Raw genomic sequence first — 16,167 nt, 5'->3', positions numbered from 1 at the left:
GTTGAGTTTTTAGATTAATTTGACATCAAATATAACAAACAATATTTAACCGGCAGCTAAGTGAATTCTGTTAAAATGGAAACAAGCTTCAAACATTCAATAACGCTTTAAACTCTGTGGTCGTCTTTATATTGATTATAGATTTCACTGGATGTGTGTAAGCTCAAAAACCAACAAACTGACGTCTCAAAAGAGAAGAAATTCATTTATTGATGAACTTTGGTTTTATTGACACTCCCCTAAAAGATCCTAAAATCCCAAAACAGGATGACATCATCAGGACATGCCTCCAACCTGAGTGACATCATCCAACATGGCTGCTTCAGTAACCCCCCCCCCCAACCACCTCCACCCACACACACACACAGGAAGAAAGAAGGAGAAATAATAAACAGATTAAAAACATTATTCAAAAAAGAGGTCCCATACACTTTGACAGGTCAGGTCTGACTTGTGATTGGTCCAGAGGGAGCGGTGACGAGACACAAACCTCACACCTGATCAATAAAAAGTCCAACATATTGACTAACTGATAAACTGAGAAATAAAATAACATAAAACACACGATGACGTCATAAAACCAGAGGGGCGGGGTCAGAGGTCAGAGGGTCTCAGGAGGCCTGAGGCTTCTGGGAGTCTGCCGGAGAGGATGAGTCCTGCAGCAGAGAGCAGAGTCACAGTAGAGTCACAGTAACAGTTAAGTCACAGGAACAGTAGAGTCACAATAACTGTAGAGTCACAGCAACAGCAGAGTCACAGTCACAGTAACAGTAGAGTCACAGTAACAGTAGAGTCACAGTAACAGTAGAGTCACAGTAACAGCAGAGTCACAGTAACAGTAGAGTCACAGTCACAGTAGAGTCACAGTCACAGTAGAGTCACAGTAACAGCAGAGTCACAGTAACAGCAGAGTCACAGTCACAGTAACAGTAGAGTCACAGTCACAGTAACAGTAGAGTCACAGTAACAGTAGAGTCACAGTCACAGTAGAGTCACAGTAACAGCAGAGTCACAGTAACAGCAGAGTCACAGTCACAGTAACAGTAGAGTCACAGTCACAGTAACAGCAGAGTCACAGTCACAGTAACAGTAGAGTCACAGTCACAGTAACAGCAGAGTCACAGTAACAGCAGAGTCACAGTCACAGTAACAGTAGAGTCACAGTCACAGTAACAGCAGAGTCACAGTCACAGTAACAGTAGAGTCACAGTCACAGTAACAGCAGAGTCACAGTAACAGCAGAGTCACAGTAACAGCAGAGTCACAGTCACAGTAACAGTAGAGTCACAGTCACAGTAACAGTAGAGTCACAGTAACAGTAGAGTCACAGTAACAGCAGAGTCACAGTAACAGCAGAGTCACAGTCACAGTAACAGTAGAGTCACAGTCACAGTAACAGTAGACTCACAGTCACAGTAACAGCAGAGTCACAGTAACAGCAGAGTCACAGTAACAGTAGAGTCACAGTCACAGTAACAGCAGAGTCACAGTTACAGTCACAGTAGAGTCACAGTAACAGTAGAGTCACAGTAGAGTCACAGTCACAGTAACAGTAGAGTCACAGTCACAGTAGAGTCACAGTCACAGTCGAGTCAGTCACAGTAACAGTAGAGTCACAGTAACAGTAGAGTCACAATAACTATAGAGTCACAGTAACAGTAGAGTCACAGTAACAGCAGAGTCACAGTAACAGTAGAGTCACAGTAACAGCAGAGTCACAGTAACAGTAGAGTCACAGTCACAGTCGAGTCAGTCACAGTAACAGTAGAGTCACAATAACTGTAGAGTCACAGTAACAGTAGAGTCACAGTAACAGCAGAGTCACAGTAACAGCAGAGTCACAGTAACAGCAGAGTCACAGTCACAGTAACAGTAGAGTCACAGTAACAGTAGAGTCACAGTAACAGTAGAGTCACAGTAACAGTAGAGTCACAGTCACAGTAGAGTCACAGTCACAGTAACAGTAGAGTCACAGTAACAGCAGAGTCACAGCAACAGCAGAGTCACAGTCACAGTAGAGTCACAGTCGAGTCACAGTAACAGCAGAGTCACAGTCACAGCAGGGTCACAGTCACAGTCGAGTCACAGTAGAGTCACAGTAACAGTAGAGTCACAGTAACAGCAGAGTCACAGTCACAGTAACAGCAGAGTCACAGTCACAGTAACAGTCGAGTCACAGTAACAGCAGAGTCACAGTCACAGTAACAGCAGAGTCACAGTAACAGTAGAGTCACAGTAACAGTAGAGTCACAGTAACAGTAGAGTCACAGTAACAGCAGAGTCACAGTCACAGTAACAGCAGAGTCACAGTCACAGTAACAGCAGAGTCACAGTAACAGTAGAGTCACAGTAACAGTAGAGTCACAGTAACAGCAGAGTCACAGTAACAGCAGAGTCACAGTCACAGTAACAGTCGAGTCACAGTAACAGCAGAGTCACAGTAAAACAGCAGAGTCACAGTAACAGCAGAGTCACAGTCACAGTAACAGCAGAGTCACAGTAACAGTAGAGTCACAGTAACAGTAGTAAGTGTAGTGAAGTGATCAACAGAGGATTCTGGGATTTGTAGTAAACATGAAAAGTTCTTACCTCCTTTGTCTCCTTAGCAGTGGCCTCCTCCTCCTCAGCAGGACACACCTCCATCTTGTCCTCCATCTTGTCCTCCATCTTGTCGTCCATCTTGTCCTCCTCTCCTCCACCCCTGTCTCCCCCCTCCATCCCGTGCTCAGCCTCCCACTCTTGAAGAACTTCGTCCAGGTTAAACCTCCGTCTGTAGTTCACCAGGAAGTTCTTCACCTGAACCACCGACTTGTTACCAATCACATCTGAGATTGCCTGGAAGTCCCGCCCATACTTCCTGATGGCTGTGTGTCATTGGACAAGAGGGAGAGTCACCGACTGAGAAGTTTGATTTAAGCATTTAAGGTTGAATTATTCCAGGTGTTTGTCAGTTCACCTGGTTACAGGTAGTTCAGGTTAGAGGTAGTTACCTTGTACAGCGAGCAGCTGCTCCTCTGTGGTCCAACGAGTGTTAAACTTCTGATTCACCTGAAAAACAGCAACATAAAAACAAAAAGATCAGCAACTACAGCAACTCCATGTTGCTATATGTTGCTATGTATATATATCTACATTATATGTTGCTATATATTGCTATATATTAGTATATGTTGCAATATGGACTATATATTAGTATATGTTGCAATATGGACTATATATTAGTATATGTTGCAATATGGACTATATATTAGTATATGTTGCTATATATTGCTATATATTAGTATATGTTGCAATATGGACTATATATTAGTATATGTTGCTATATATTGCTATATATTAGTATATGTTGCAATATGGACTATATATTAGTATATGTTGCAATATGGACTATATATTAGTATATGTTGCTATATATTGCTATATATTAGTATATGTTGCAATATGGACTATATATTAGTATATGTTGCAATATGGACTATATATTAGTATATGTTGCTATATATTGCGGTACGTTGTTATATATTAGTATATGTTGCAATATGGACTATATATTAGTATATGTTGCTATATATTGCTATGTATATATATCTACATTATATGTTGCTATATATTGCTATATATTAGTATATGTTGCTATATATTGCTATATATTAGTATATGTTGCTATATATTGCTATATATTAGTATATGTTGCTATATATTGCTATATGTGGCTATATATTGCTGTGTTGCCGTGGTTACCTCGGGTTGTCTGAACTCCTCGACCCCTGTACTGATTTTCTCCTTCAGGCAGCTGTTTGACTGTTTGATGGTCTGAATCTGAAACACAGAGGGAGATACAGGTGAGGAGAGAGAGAAGGACAGGTGAACAGACAGACAGGCGATCAGACAGACAGACCTGTCTCTTGATGGACACCAGCTGACAGTCCAGCTGTCTGATGAATCCCTGAGGAGACGAAGACGAGAGCGAGACGACGTCCTCCTGATTCAGAAACATTCCTCTGGGAGGACGCTTCTTCAGCCGCTGGGACGCCTTACTGCCTGTCTGTGGCACAGAGAGACAGACAGGTCCATAGAGAGACAGGTACAGAGAGAGAGAGACACACACACACACACAGGTAAGTAAATTACAATGTTATCTGACCCTAAAAAGAGAATTCAAACTGGCAAATTACCTGATCACAATAAAATGTCCTGAACTAAGAACAATGTTGACAATGTTCAGACTGAGTGAACACAGCCTGGCCATAGAAACGGGTCGCCACAGACAGAACTGGCTACCAGAAGAGGAGAGACTCTGCTCCCAGTGTGACAGAGGACAGGTAGAGACAGAGCTGCACTTTCTAACCTCATGCCCTAAATTCAAAACTTTAAGAGAAAAACTATTCGCAAACATTTCCCAAATATTCCCCAAATTCAAATTATTATCAGACACACACAAACTCCCCTATTTACTGGGAGAAATGCCCAAAAGTCAAATTATTGCAGCAAAATATGTCTCCTCATGCCACGAACTGAGGACGACCAGTGGAAACTCAGATAAATGTATAAAATAATTGATTGTTTTAGTTGTTGTTGTTTTTACACACACACACACGTTTACAGTTTTGTCTATCTATTTAATTTGAATATATTTTAATATTATATATATTATATTTAATAATTTGTTATTACTGTTATATTGACAACAGATTACTTGTTTTAACTGTAGTTACTTTACTTCTGTTTTAATGACATTTATAGTTGACACAAACTGATTGATTGATTGATTGTGACTGTGATTGAGTCAATCATAGTTACAGTATTACGAACAGTAGAGATTATAATTAATTTATTGTTAATATTGTTTTCCTTTATTGTTATTATTATTATTTTTAATTCCAAACGCTTGCTTTGGCAATATGTACAGTGTTACGTTATGTCAATAAAGCCATTTGAATTGAATTGAATTGAGAGAGAGAGAGAGAGACACAGGTACACAGAGAGAGAGACAGGTACAGAGACAGACAGGTACAGAGAGAGAGAGACAGATCAGGTGTTCTTACCTTCAGTCCCGCAGCTGGTTTGACCTCTGACCTCTCTGATCCAGAACTCACCTGAAACCAGTCAGTCAGTCAGTAAACAGTCAGTAAAGAGTAAACAACCAGTAAACAATCAGTAAATAGTAAACAGTCGGTAAACGATCAGTAAACAGTCAGTAAACAATTAGTAAACAGTCAGTAAACAATCAGTAAATAGTAAACAGTCAGTAAACAATCAGTAAATAGTCAGTAAACCATCAGTAAATAGTCAGTAAACCATCAGTAAATAGTCAGTAAACAATCAGTAAATAGTCAGTAAACAATCAGTAAATAGTAAACAGTAGATAAACAATCAGTAAATAGTCAGTAAACAGTCAGAAAACAGTATTTTACCTCCTTCTTGTCGTCTTTATTTGGCTCAAACTCTGAGTCACTGGGAGGATTCACGTTTCCCTCTTCAACTTCATCGTCACTGAAACACAGAGTTCACTTGTAGTGTTACCTGTAGTGTTACCTGTAGTGTTACCTGTAGTGTTACCTGCAGTGTTACCTGGTGTTACCTGTAGTGTTACCTGCAGTGTTACCTGCAGTGTTACCTGTAGTGTTACCTGTAGTGTTACCTGCAGTGTTACCTGCAGTGTAGTGTTACCTGCAGTGTTACCTGCAGTGTAGTGTTACCTGTAGTGTTACCTGTAGTGTAGTGTTACCTGTAGTGTTACCTGTAGTGTAGTGTTACCTGCAGTAGTGTTACCTGTAGTGTTACCTGCAGTGTAGTGTTACCTGTAGTGTTACCTGTAGTGTAGTGTTACCTGCAGTGTTACCTGTAGTGTTACCTGCAGTGTTACCTGTAGTGTTACCTGTAGTGTTACCTGTAGTGTTACCTGTAGTGTTACCTGCAGTGTTACCTGCAGTGTTACCTGCAGTGTTACCTGTAGTGTTACCTGTAGTGTTACCTGCAGTGTTACCTGTAGTGTTACCGTGTTACCTGCAGTGTTACCTGTAGTGTTACCTGCAGTGTAGTACCTGTAGTGTTACCTGTAGTGTTACCTGCAGTGTTACCTGTAGTGTTACCTGTAGTGTTACCTGTAGTGTTACCTGTAGTGTTACCTGTAGTGTTACCTGTAGTGTTACCTGCAGTGTAGTGTTACCTGTAGTGTTACCTGCAGTGTAGTGTTACCTGTAGTGTTACCTGTAGTATTACCTGTAGTATTACCTGTAGTGTTACCTGTAGTATTACCTGTAGTATTACCTGTAGTGTTACCTGCAGTGTTACCTGTAGTGTTACCTGTAGTGTTACCTGTAGTGTTACCTGCAGTGTTACCTGTAGTGTAGTATTACCTGTAGTGTAGTGCTACCTGTGCAGCTCACCTGTCTCTCTCTCTCTTGTGTTTTCGTGTCTGTCTGTCCATCAGACTTGTTTTACTGCGACTTTTCTTCCAGGAGTAATAAAACCGAACCAGACTGGCCATCGACTTATCAGGTAACTGCAGGGAGAGACAGTGTTATACAGCAGTGTGTACTGGTACTGGTACTGGTACTGCTCAGAGCCTCTGTACTGGTTCTGGTACTGGTACTGTTCAGAGCCACTGTACTGGTACTGCTACAGGTACTGCACAGAGCCTATGTACTGGTACTGGTACTGTTCAGAGCTACTGTACTGGTACTGGTACTGCTCAGAAGCTCTGTACTGGTACAGGTACTGCACAGAGCCTCTGTACTGGTAATGGTACTGTTCAGAACCTATGTACCGGTACCGGTACTGGTACTGCACAGAGCCTATGTACTGGTACCGGTACAGCATAGAACCTCTGTACTGGTACTGCGTGGTAATGTACCATCTGCTGGATGCGGTGGAAGCTCTTCCCGTGGAAACTGAAGGCCTGTTCGAACAGAACTCGGTCCTCCACCGTCCACTCGTCAGGAAACGGAGTGAAGTTCGGAAGGTCGGCCAGAGATTTCTCAACGTTGTGTTTGTGCCAGAAGAGCATCCCCAGAGCCTGGAGACAGACGGGTACATGCAGACAGACGAGTATAGTGAGACGTACGGGTACAGGCAGACAGACAGGTACAATAAAACAGACGAGTACAGGCAGACAGATGGGTATAGTGAGACATACGGGTACAGGCAGACAGACAGGTACAGACAGACAGAAGGGTACAGCCAGACAGACGAGTATAGTGAGACATACGGGTTCAGGCAGACAGACAGGTACAATAAAACAGACGAGTACAGGCAGACAGATGGGTATAGTGAGACATACGGGTACAGGCAGACAGACAGGTACAGACAGACAGAAGGGTACAGCCAGACAGACGGGTATAGTAAGACATATGGGTACAGGCAGACAGACGGGTATAGTAAGACATACGGGTACAGGCAGACAGACAGGTATAGTAAGACATACGGGTAGAGGCAGACAGAAGGGTATAGTAAGACATACGGGTACAGGCAGACAGACAGGTATAGTAAGACACACGGGTATAGGCAAACAGACGGGTATAGGCAAACAGACGGGTATAGTAAGACATACGGGTATAGTAAGACATACGGGTACAGGCAGACAGACAGGTACAGGCAGACAGACGGGTACAGGCAGACAGAAGGGTACAGGCAGACAGACGGGTACAGGCAGACAGAAGGGTACAGGCAGACAGACGGGTACAGGCAGACAGACAGGTATAGGCAGACAGACGGGTACAGGCAGACAGAAGGGTACAGCCAGACACACGGGTATAGGCAGACAGACGGGTATAGGCAGGCAGACAGACAGTAAAGGTTTACCTGCTCCATGTTGTAGCCGTGTTTCTCTTTGGCGATAGCGATGTACTCGTCCACTGGAACAGACAATAAACATCAGCTTCAGATCACAGACAGATCACAGACTGGATCACAGACAGATCACAGACAGATCACAGACAGATCACAGACTGGATCACAGACAGATCACAGACAGATCACAGACTGGATCACAGACAGATCACAGACTGGATCACAGACAGATCACAGACAGATCACAGACTGGATCACAGACAGATTACAGACAGATCACAGACAGATCACAGACAGATCACAGACAGATCACAGACTGGATCACAGACAGATTACAGACAGATCACAGACAGATCACAGACTGGATCACAAACAGATCACAGACTGGATCACAGACAGATTACAGACAGATCACAGACTGGATCACAGACAGATCACAGACTGGATCACAGACTGGATCACAGACAGATCACAGACAGATCACAGACTGGATCACAGACAGATCACAGACTGGATCACAGACAGATCACAGACAGATCACAGACTGGATCACAGACAGATCACAGACTGGATCACAGACAGATCACAGACAGATCAGGTCTGTACTGTAGAGAGTAATCAGAGCTGGTTCTTACACTGAGTCTGGTTCAGACAGCTGCTGGGGATCCAAACCAACATCCCGAGGTTTTCTCTGAGCTGAGCAGCTTTGGCGACTTCTGATAACACAAACCAGTTATTATACATATATACATCTTTATTGATTATTGATCAGAATACACTGTATCTGTATGGACGATATTGATCAGAATACACTGTATCTTTATGGATTATTGATCAGAATACACTGTATCTGTATGGATTATTGATCAGAATACACTGTATCTGTATGGATTATTGATCAGAATCATTATCAGCTGATTGTCTCTAACAGCAGTGTGCTGTAAATGTCTGTGTGCCTGTTTTTAAACTACTTTCCTAATGAAACCTAGAATGAACCTGATGTTATTAATGAGTCTGGAGAGCAGACAGACAGGTAACTTAATAAAGAGTACAGAGTACAGATTACAGATTACAGAGTACAGATTACAGAGTACAGAGTACAGATTACAGAGTACAGAGTACAGAGTACTGTGTGATACATTCAGACTCTCAGCCAGCTCATCATACATGTTGTTTGTCCTCCAGCAGGTTCACAATGAGACATTGTTCATTTAAATACAAACTGTTTCTAAAGCTCCAGTACAGAGCTGGAACCAGTGGGTCCAGTACAGAGCTGGAACCAGTGGGTCCAGTACAGAGCTGGAACCAGTGGGTCCAATACAGAGCTGGAACCAGTGGGTCCAGTACAGAGCTGGAACCAGTGGGTCAGAACCAGTTAGGCAGCTGTATGATGGAGCTGGAACCGGTTTAAGGGGACAGGAACCAGTTTATCATGTATGTTAGTTAACTAGTGCTGCTGTTGTTCGAGGCTACCACCGCCTCCAGGCTACCGAACGGGCTCAGAGTCTTACCCGGGTCAAAGTCCGGAACCACGGCCTGGTACTGCGGTCCGACCCGCATCCCTCCTCCACCTGCACGCATACACACGCGCACACACACACACGCGCGCGCACAGTGCTCAGTAACAGAACTCAGAAGTAGTCAGTAGTACTACAGTGATCGAGGCTACCCACCATGCTCCTCGTCGCTGCTGGAGCCTGAACTTCCTTCTTCCCAGCAGCTGGTTCCATTACCGGACAGACTCTTCCCGCCGGGGTTCGCCGCCGCCCCGGGCCCGCTGCCCGCCGGGGCTCGGCCCCTCCGCTTCCCCGGAGCCTCCGGGTTCCTCTCCAGCATCGCCGGCATGACGAGGACGGAGCAGCTCGGGCTAACCGCTAGCTGCTAACTCAGGCTAACAGTTAGCACGTCAGTTAGCCTAGCTACAGTGCTAACAGAACCGAGCCGGCTAACGAGCCTCGGAGCTAAAGCTAATGTCCGGTCCGGAGAGCAGCGGCCGGGTCCGTCTCCGAGCGGGAACTGATCGATAATCGACCAGAAACTGGGTCAGGAGATCAATGAGCTCCAGCAGAGAGATGCTAACAGCTCCAGAGAGACCGAGGCTCCAAACCGAGTCCCAAAAGTTAGTCCGGATCCAGAACAAACCAGATCCAACCAGACCGGCACCGACAGACGGACCACAGACACCAATACAGCCGGAAGTATCGATTACAGATCGATAGAGACTGAAGGACAGCTGATCAGAGAGCAGACCCACTGAGGCTGATCGATCACAGAGGAAGTGTGTGTGTGTGTGTGTGTGTGTGTGTGTGTGTGTGTGTGTGTTTCTCTGCTGCCATCACAGGTCACACACTAAAACATCACAACTACTATTCCCACTTATTAATTATTATTGATTATTATTGATTATTATTGATTATTATGAATTATTATTGATTATTATTGATTATTATTAATTATTATTGATTATTATGAATTATTATTGATTATTATTGATTATTATTAATTATTATTGATTAGCTCAGTCGGTCTGCACACAGATATTAATAATGGATTGTTTTATTGATCCCAGACTCAGCTAATATAATCAATAATAACAACATACAGCTGTTATACAGATGTGACTGGAATATATAGATTGTTGTGAATATACACAGGTCTGATATTAATATTGATTTCTATGGGAAACTGAACAGTAACAGAAAATGACAACAACAACAACAACAACAACAACAACAACAATGGGAGCAGCAGTCTGTTGAATAATAAACAAGACTGAGGTTATTATTCTAATAGTGCTCCCAGTGCTCCCAGTGCTCCCAGACAGGAACTATATAAGGGGCCGTTAGCTGTAATGTTGCTGCTGGTTGGCGCAGTGATATGATGTAAGGTGGTGTTGAAGTTGTCCCCGTGCTCTCACTGTACCCACGAGCCAAAGTGACTTAAATAAACCTTTATTACATGTTTATAGGCTGATTACATCCATCAGTATCTCTAATAATGGACTGATGCTGTTTCCTGTGTGTCTGTTGGATGAGGGTCGGTGTGACCTTTATGTCCTCCGGCTCTGGTCCTCCCTGTGACTGTGGTCTCTATAAAAAAACAACTATTATTGACTCACTGATGGTAAAAGAAGGTGTAATTGTTCCAATAACATTTTATTTTCCACAGTGATATTTGTGTAAAGGTCCGGGACAGAAAATGGTATTTTATTGTGAAAGGTCAGTTTTTCTGTATTGATGTTGTGTGAGTCTGATCCAGGTTCAGTTGCTGCTCACTGAGACCTGATTGGTCAGAATGAGTTACAGCCAGCAGACAGCAGGGGGAGCTCCTCATCATGCTTTTATTCTGACAGCTCATCAGCTCCTTTCACCTTCCTGAGGATGAGGATGATTCAATTCTATTTGTATAGCACCAATTCATAACAGAAGTTATCTCAGGACACTTTTCAAATAGAGCAGGTCTAGACCGAACTCTTTAACATTAATTACAGAGACCCAACAGTACCACCATGAGCAAGCACTTGGAGACAAGGGCAAGGAAAAACTGCCTGTTAAAAGGCAGAAACCTAGGACAGATCCTCCGGCTCTAGGTGGGTTGGGGAGAGAGAGAGAGAGAGACAGAGAGAGAGAGACAGGATGATGAAAACTGAACATTTGTATGAAGACGATGCAGTTCAGTTTTTCTTACTTTATTAGATTCATTCTAATTTTAGTTTAAATATGAGTTTGGAGAAATGCTGCATATAATAATATAATATATATTAATAATGTGCTGTTCCACAGTCTGGGGGCAGCAACAGTCACCGGGGGGGAGGATATAAAGGGGGTTTCATTTTGGTGTCAAGGTGGATAAAACAAACTTTACAGCACGGACTCATCTTAAAGGCGGAACCAAATATCACAGCAAGGTATATGACGGGACGTTTAACGAGGGCGGACCGGTTGCCCAGACTGTTGGTAATCACCTTGATGGATTCAGGGGACCACATAGAACGTTTGGAGCCATCCAACACTTTATGTCATCGAGACCATTCGTGAGACTGAATAAAGTGGACCGGGGAAGATACAGTTGTGTGTCGTCAGCATATCAGTGGAAAGAAACCTTGTTGGACCCCCGCAGGAGAGACCGGAGGCTGGTGGAGAGGACAGACCGCCTACGTTGATGGAGAAGCTTCTGTCTTTGAGGTAGAATGTGAACCAGTTCAACCCTGTACCGGAGGTCTGGTAAAGTCTAATAGAAGACCATGAGCCACTGTATCAGAGGCCGCACTGAGGTCAGAATCAGGATGCCACAGTCCCGAGAGTCGACCGAGAGGAGCAGCTCGTCCACCGCGTCCAGGAGGATCTAAGTGAGCTAAAAAGGTTTCTGTCACCAGTAAGAAGTCCAACCTACGGGCGGTGAAGAAGTCGTTGAGGATGAAGGTCTTATTGGATAATGACCTCATGCTGATCGGTAGTGGGCTCCCACGCCAGAGGGCAGAGGTTCTGGAGGACTTCACCGCTGCGCCTTACAGATGGCCCGGAGGGGGGGGTGCAGAAAAGCGGGTCCAGGACGAAGGGTAGCTCACCTGGTGGGCCTTATGGCAGCGTCTCGGGTTCGAATCCAACCGGTGGCTGCATGGTGTCCCCCCTTTCCTGTCCATCTTCACCTGTCCAATCAAATAAAAGCATAAGAGAAAGGTCGACCAGGTCCCACGTCACGAGCTGAAGAAGGTAGGCCGGTGCCGAGTGTTCACACCGAGGTTTACGCCTCCTGGCTCCCTCCGGTGGTAGCCGGTGGAGACACAGTGTCAGATCGAGAGCGGGAACAGATTCACACAAAGCGGCCATCTTATTGTTATTGTTATAATTATTCTTATGATCTTATTATTATTGTTATTATTGTTATAATCTTATTATTGTTATTGTTGTTATTATTATCTTATTGTTGTTGTTGTAATAATTAATAATCAGTCATCAATACAGATGAACTAACCCAGGCTGAACTCTGCTGTTGTTGACTGTCCTCATTATATAATCTGCAGCACTTTAAAGACCGCTATGTTCGCTATGTGAGACATCCGATCCGCCCCGCCCCCCCGGCTCCTCCCAGCCCCGGCCCCCAAAACAAACATCCACACATGGAGCTGAACCGGTCCGACGGGGCGGGAGGAGAGCGGCGGGAGAGCGGCGGGAGAGCGGCGGAGGAGCGGGACAGCGCGGCAAGAGCAGCTGCAGAGCGGCAGAGCGGTGGGGGGGCGGCAGAGCGGTCCGAGGGCGGCAGAGCGGTGGGGGGGCGGCAGAGCGGTCCGAATGCGGCAGAGCGATGGGGGGGCGGCAGGGCGGTCCGAATGCGGCAGAGCGATGGGGGGGCGGCAGGGCGGTAGGGGGGCGGCAGAGCGGTCGGAGGGCGGCAGAGCGATGGGGGGCGGCAGAGCGGTGGGGGGGCGGAGAAGCTATAAAAGTGAGAAGCAGTTGAGGATTGAGGCTCGACTGAGGGACAGACTGGAACCAGGATCAGACAGTTTAAAGGGTTTCAAGGGGATTTTAGACACTTTGCTTCAGACCCGGTCTTGGTCTCTGTTGGACAAAGACAAGGTCTCTGTTGGACCCGGTTTTTGGGTGTCGTCATGCCGTGGCTGCTGTCCTCTCAGTTGGAATGTCTGTCTTCGTCTCCGTCGCAGCGTCAGTGCGAGCGGACGGCGTTCTCGTTCTACTGCGCTGTGCGTGAGCAGCTGCCGGTCTGGACTCTGGAGGACATGCGCAGTATGGAGGTCTTCTGCTGGGAGGACGGATGCCCGCGACCCTTCCTGCCATCAGAGGCGCTGCTGTACGCGCTAGTACACGACCACCGGGACTACGCGCGCTACCTGCTCGGCAGGTACTCGGTGAGCGCGCTCAGAGCGTCGCGCTGCAGCTTCTGCTGCCACCGCAGCAGCAGTTCGCCACACCTGTCGGTGGCGGTTCGCTACGACCGGGTGTCGATCCTCAGCATGATGGTGGAGGCACTGAAGGACTGTGACGCGCAGGGCGGGCAGCGGGACTACCTGGACGGCTGCGGTGGCTGCTCACATGTGGCGGACTCGGGTAAGACGGCGGTGCAGCTGGCGGTGGAGCTGTCGCGCCCCGACTGTCTGCTGCTGCTGCTGGCTCACGGCGCGCGGCCCGACGGCCTCGACGCCGCGCTGCAGCGACTCGTCTCCTCCGACGCCGCAGAGCGACGCCACGCACAGCGCTGCCTCGACTTCCTGCTGCTCTACCTGCCCAACCCGCCAGCGCTGCGCCGCCTGCAGGAGGAGCCACAGCACTGGCAAAGCCTGCTGGGAAATGAAGTCTTCAGCTGGCTGTGCGGTCTAGCCCCGCCCCCCCTCTTGCTGCAGGCGCTCAGGTGTTTGGCGCGGTCCGGCCCGGATCGAATTGCTGCGCTGCCTGACTTCCTGCAGCTGCACAGCTGGCAGTGACTGTCATCATGGCAACACACTCAGGACTGCTGTGATTGGACGCCGTATTGATGATGTAAATAAAATGTAAATAAAGACAAACAGACTGATAACTGATCAGCGATCAATACTGCTGTCCGTCTGACCGACAGACTTTAGGACCCTGAGGAGACTGAAGTGACAGACCTGGAGATACAAGGTTTTAATATGTAAAGTTTGTTTGTTTGACTTTTATTGTGAAATAATCTGATGGAAGGACGTTAACTTCCTGTTGATGTAACTGTGAAACATGTTTCTACCTCAGTGAGTTTCAAACTGATCAGAGTTCAGTCTGGACCGATGTTTATTCCTGGATATTGACTGTAAATAAACACAAACAAAGGTGGAGGTTTGTTTGTCTGTTGTTATTGTGACATTAGCTTTAGCGGTGTGTGCTAGCGCACAATAAAACACAATTATATAAAGATGGCCGACAGATACAACAGTGGCCTCTGTGTCTGCCCCTGGTGGCTGACTGCAGTATTTTATAATGATCTAATGATAATTTACTTTTCTTCTGTATTTCATAATTTCATACACATCATTTAATATTTTCAGTTGTAACTATTATAGTATATATATGTAGTATTAGTATACTATATATAGGATTTTCAAGCACCCAAACAGTGACTGTAAAAAATGTAAAATACAGATTTTTTTGTTTTAAAAACTCAAATAATGAAGTTTTTTATTAATGAATTATTTCAACTACAGAGTAGAGGTCAGACAAACATTTGAAATATATTTGAAATCTAAAAGTTTGACTTAAAAACTTTAGTGAAGATAGTCGCCTTAAAATTCAACTTTTCTTTTACAGTGCAGTAAAAGTAGAAACAGATCAGTGAGGAGAATGTTTCACTGAATCAACACACCGCAGAATGAAGGTCGCATAAATGAATGACATGAATATCATTATAAAAATATAAGCAATTGTAATGCTGTATAGCTTAGCATTCCTAATAATTCTTAATAATGTAAAGATTAGATGTTTGTCACATAAACACGTAACCATCAGCCCATTTCTCTCACTGTAACGTGGCCACAGCACAGGCTACAATACCATCACTCTTTCCAGGACAACAGAGATTAGTGTTTCCATAACTGGACAACTAGTCTCTAAATTTCCAGGTTTTCCAGGAGGAAACATTAATACTTTATTATCTAAAGTAACGGAAACATAATGGCTCTTATGTTCAGGTAATTAAACACTAATGAAAACATACCTGAATATTATATTACAGTTGAGATCAATACAACAAGAATATGATTGTAATTTATTGATGGTTGAGCTGCAGTTCACTGATCGACCACTGGCGGCGCTGTTAACAACAGTTTGATGATGCCATCTAGAGTTTGATAATAAAAGCAACCCGATCAATAACCAGACGCTGCGTCAGTGTCTGAACATGTTTATTAAGTTAATGGATGAAATCACACAACAGATGTTACACCGGATGACGACAGCTGTTCGGGTTTCCATGGCAACGCTGTCAGAGACGAGGAGGAGAGAGGACGAAGAGTTGAAAGGACCATTCCAGAGTTTGTTTACTTTAGTTAATTAATATAAATACAGTTCAGACCTCAAACCACCAAGTCCACTACCCCCATCAGGAGGGTCCATCAGGGTCCACCACAGTCCACCAGGGTCCACCACAGTCCACCAGGGTCCACCACAGTCCACCAGGGTCCACCACAGTCCATCAGGGTCCACCACAGTCCACCAGGGTCCACCACAGTCCATCAGGGTCCACCACAGTCCACCAGGGTCCACCACAGTCCACCAGGGTCCACCACAGTCCATCAGGGTCCACCACAGTCCATCAGGGTCCACCACAGTCCAGGTTTTGTTTTAAGTGAGTTAAACTTGTTGCAACAACAAACACAAACAGACGTCTGTTAAATGTACATTTTTACACTGT

General features: G+C 45.2%; 3 protein-coding genes and 1 long non-coding RNA gene across 11 annotated transcripts in view; 1 reads left to right on the top strand and 3 right to left on the bottom strand.

Annotated features, from left to right (window-relative positions):
- Nucleotides 1-186: 186 nt before the first annotated feature.
- On the bottom strand, nt 187-10,101 carry rcor1 (REST corepressor 1). Its single transcript, XM_051394516.1, has 13 exons — nt 9,465-10,101; nt 9,303-9,362; nt 8,427-8,507; nt 7,804-7,856; nt 6,857-7,018; nt 6,390-6,505; nt 5,415-5,493; nt 5,046-5,096; nt 3,899-4,045; nt 3,742-3,819; nt 2,991-3,048; nt 2,590-2,864; nt 187-656 (listed from the first exon to the last, which is right to left on the bottom strand). The coding sequence occupies exons 1-13, from the start codon at nt 9,634-9,636 to the stop codon at nt 612-614; spliced, it is 1,377 nt and encodes a 458-aa protein (XP_051250476.1). The 5' UTR covers nt 9,637-10,101; the 3' UTR covers nt 187-611.
- A 625-nt stretch (nt 10,102-10,726) lies between these two features.
- Nucleotides 10,727-12,855, bottom strand: LOC127360243 (uncharacterized). The gene is made up of 2 exons (XR_007883362.1): nt 12,766-12,855; nt 10,727-12,439 (listed from the first exon to the last, which is right to left on the bottom strand). It is a non-coding gene; the product is annotated as an uncharacterized LOC127360243 (long non-coding RNA).
- A 361-nt stretch (nt 12,856-13,216) lies between these two features.
- Nucleotides 13,217-14,594, top strand: ankrd9 (ankyrin repeat domain 9). Its single transcript, XM_051394515.1, has one exon. It carries the CDS (start codon nt 13,400-13,402, stop codon nt 14,228-14,230), a length of 831 nt encoding a protein of 276 aa, XP_051250475.1. The 5' UTR covers nt 13,217-13,399; the 3' UTR covers nt 14,231-14,594.
- Nucleotides 14,595-15,641: 1,047 nt separating this feature from the next.
- The window catches only part of tecpr2 (tectonin beta-propeller repeat containing 2), a 20,882-nt gene continuing 20,356 nt past the window's right edge, over nt 15,642-16,167 (bottom strand). For all 8 annotated transcript variants that reach the window (XM_051394505.1, XM_051394506.1, XM_051394509.1 and 5 more), the window contains one exon: nt 15,642-16,167. This exon is cut by the window's right edge and continues 1,095 nt beyond it. The gene's annotated coding sequence lies outside the window, so the exon portion shown is untranslated.

The sequence above is a fragment of the Dicentrarchus labrax genome, unplaced genomic scaffold (genome assembly GCF_905237075.1).
Source record: "Dicentrarchus labrax unplaced genomic scaffold, dlabrax2021, whole genome shotgun sequence".
Lineage (NCBI taxonomy): Eukaryota > Metazoa > Chordata > Actinopteri > Moronidae > Dicentrarchus > Dicentrarchus labrax.
Note: the sequence above shows the minus strand (reverse complement) of the source record. Positions and strands in the feature narration are given on the sequence as shown.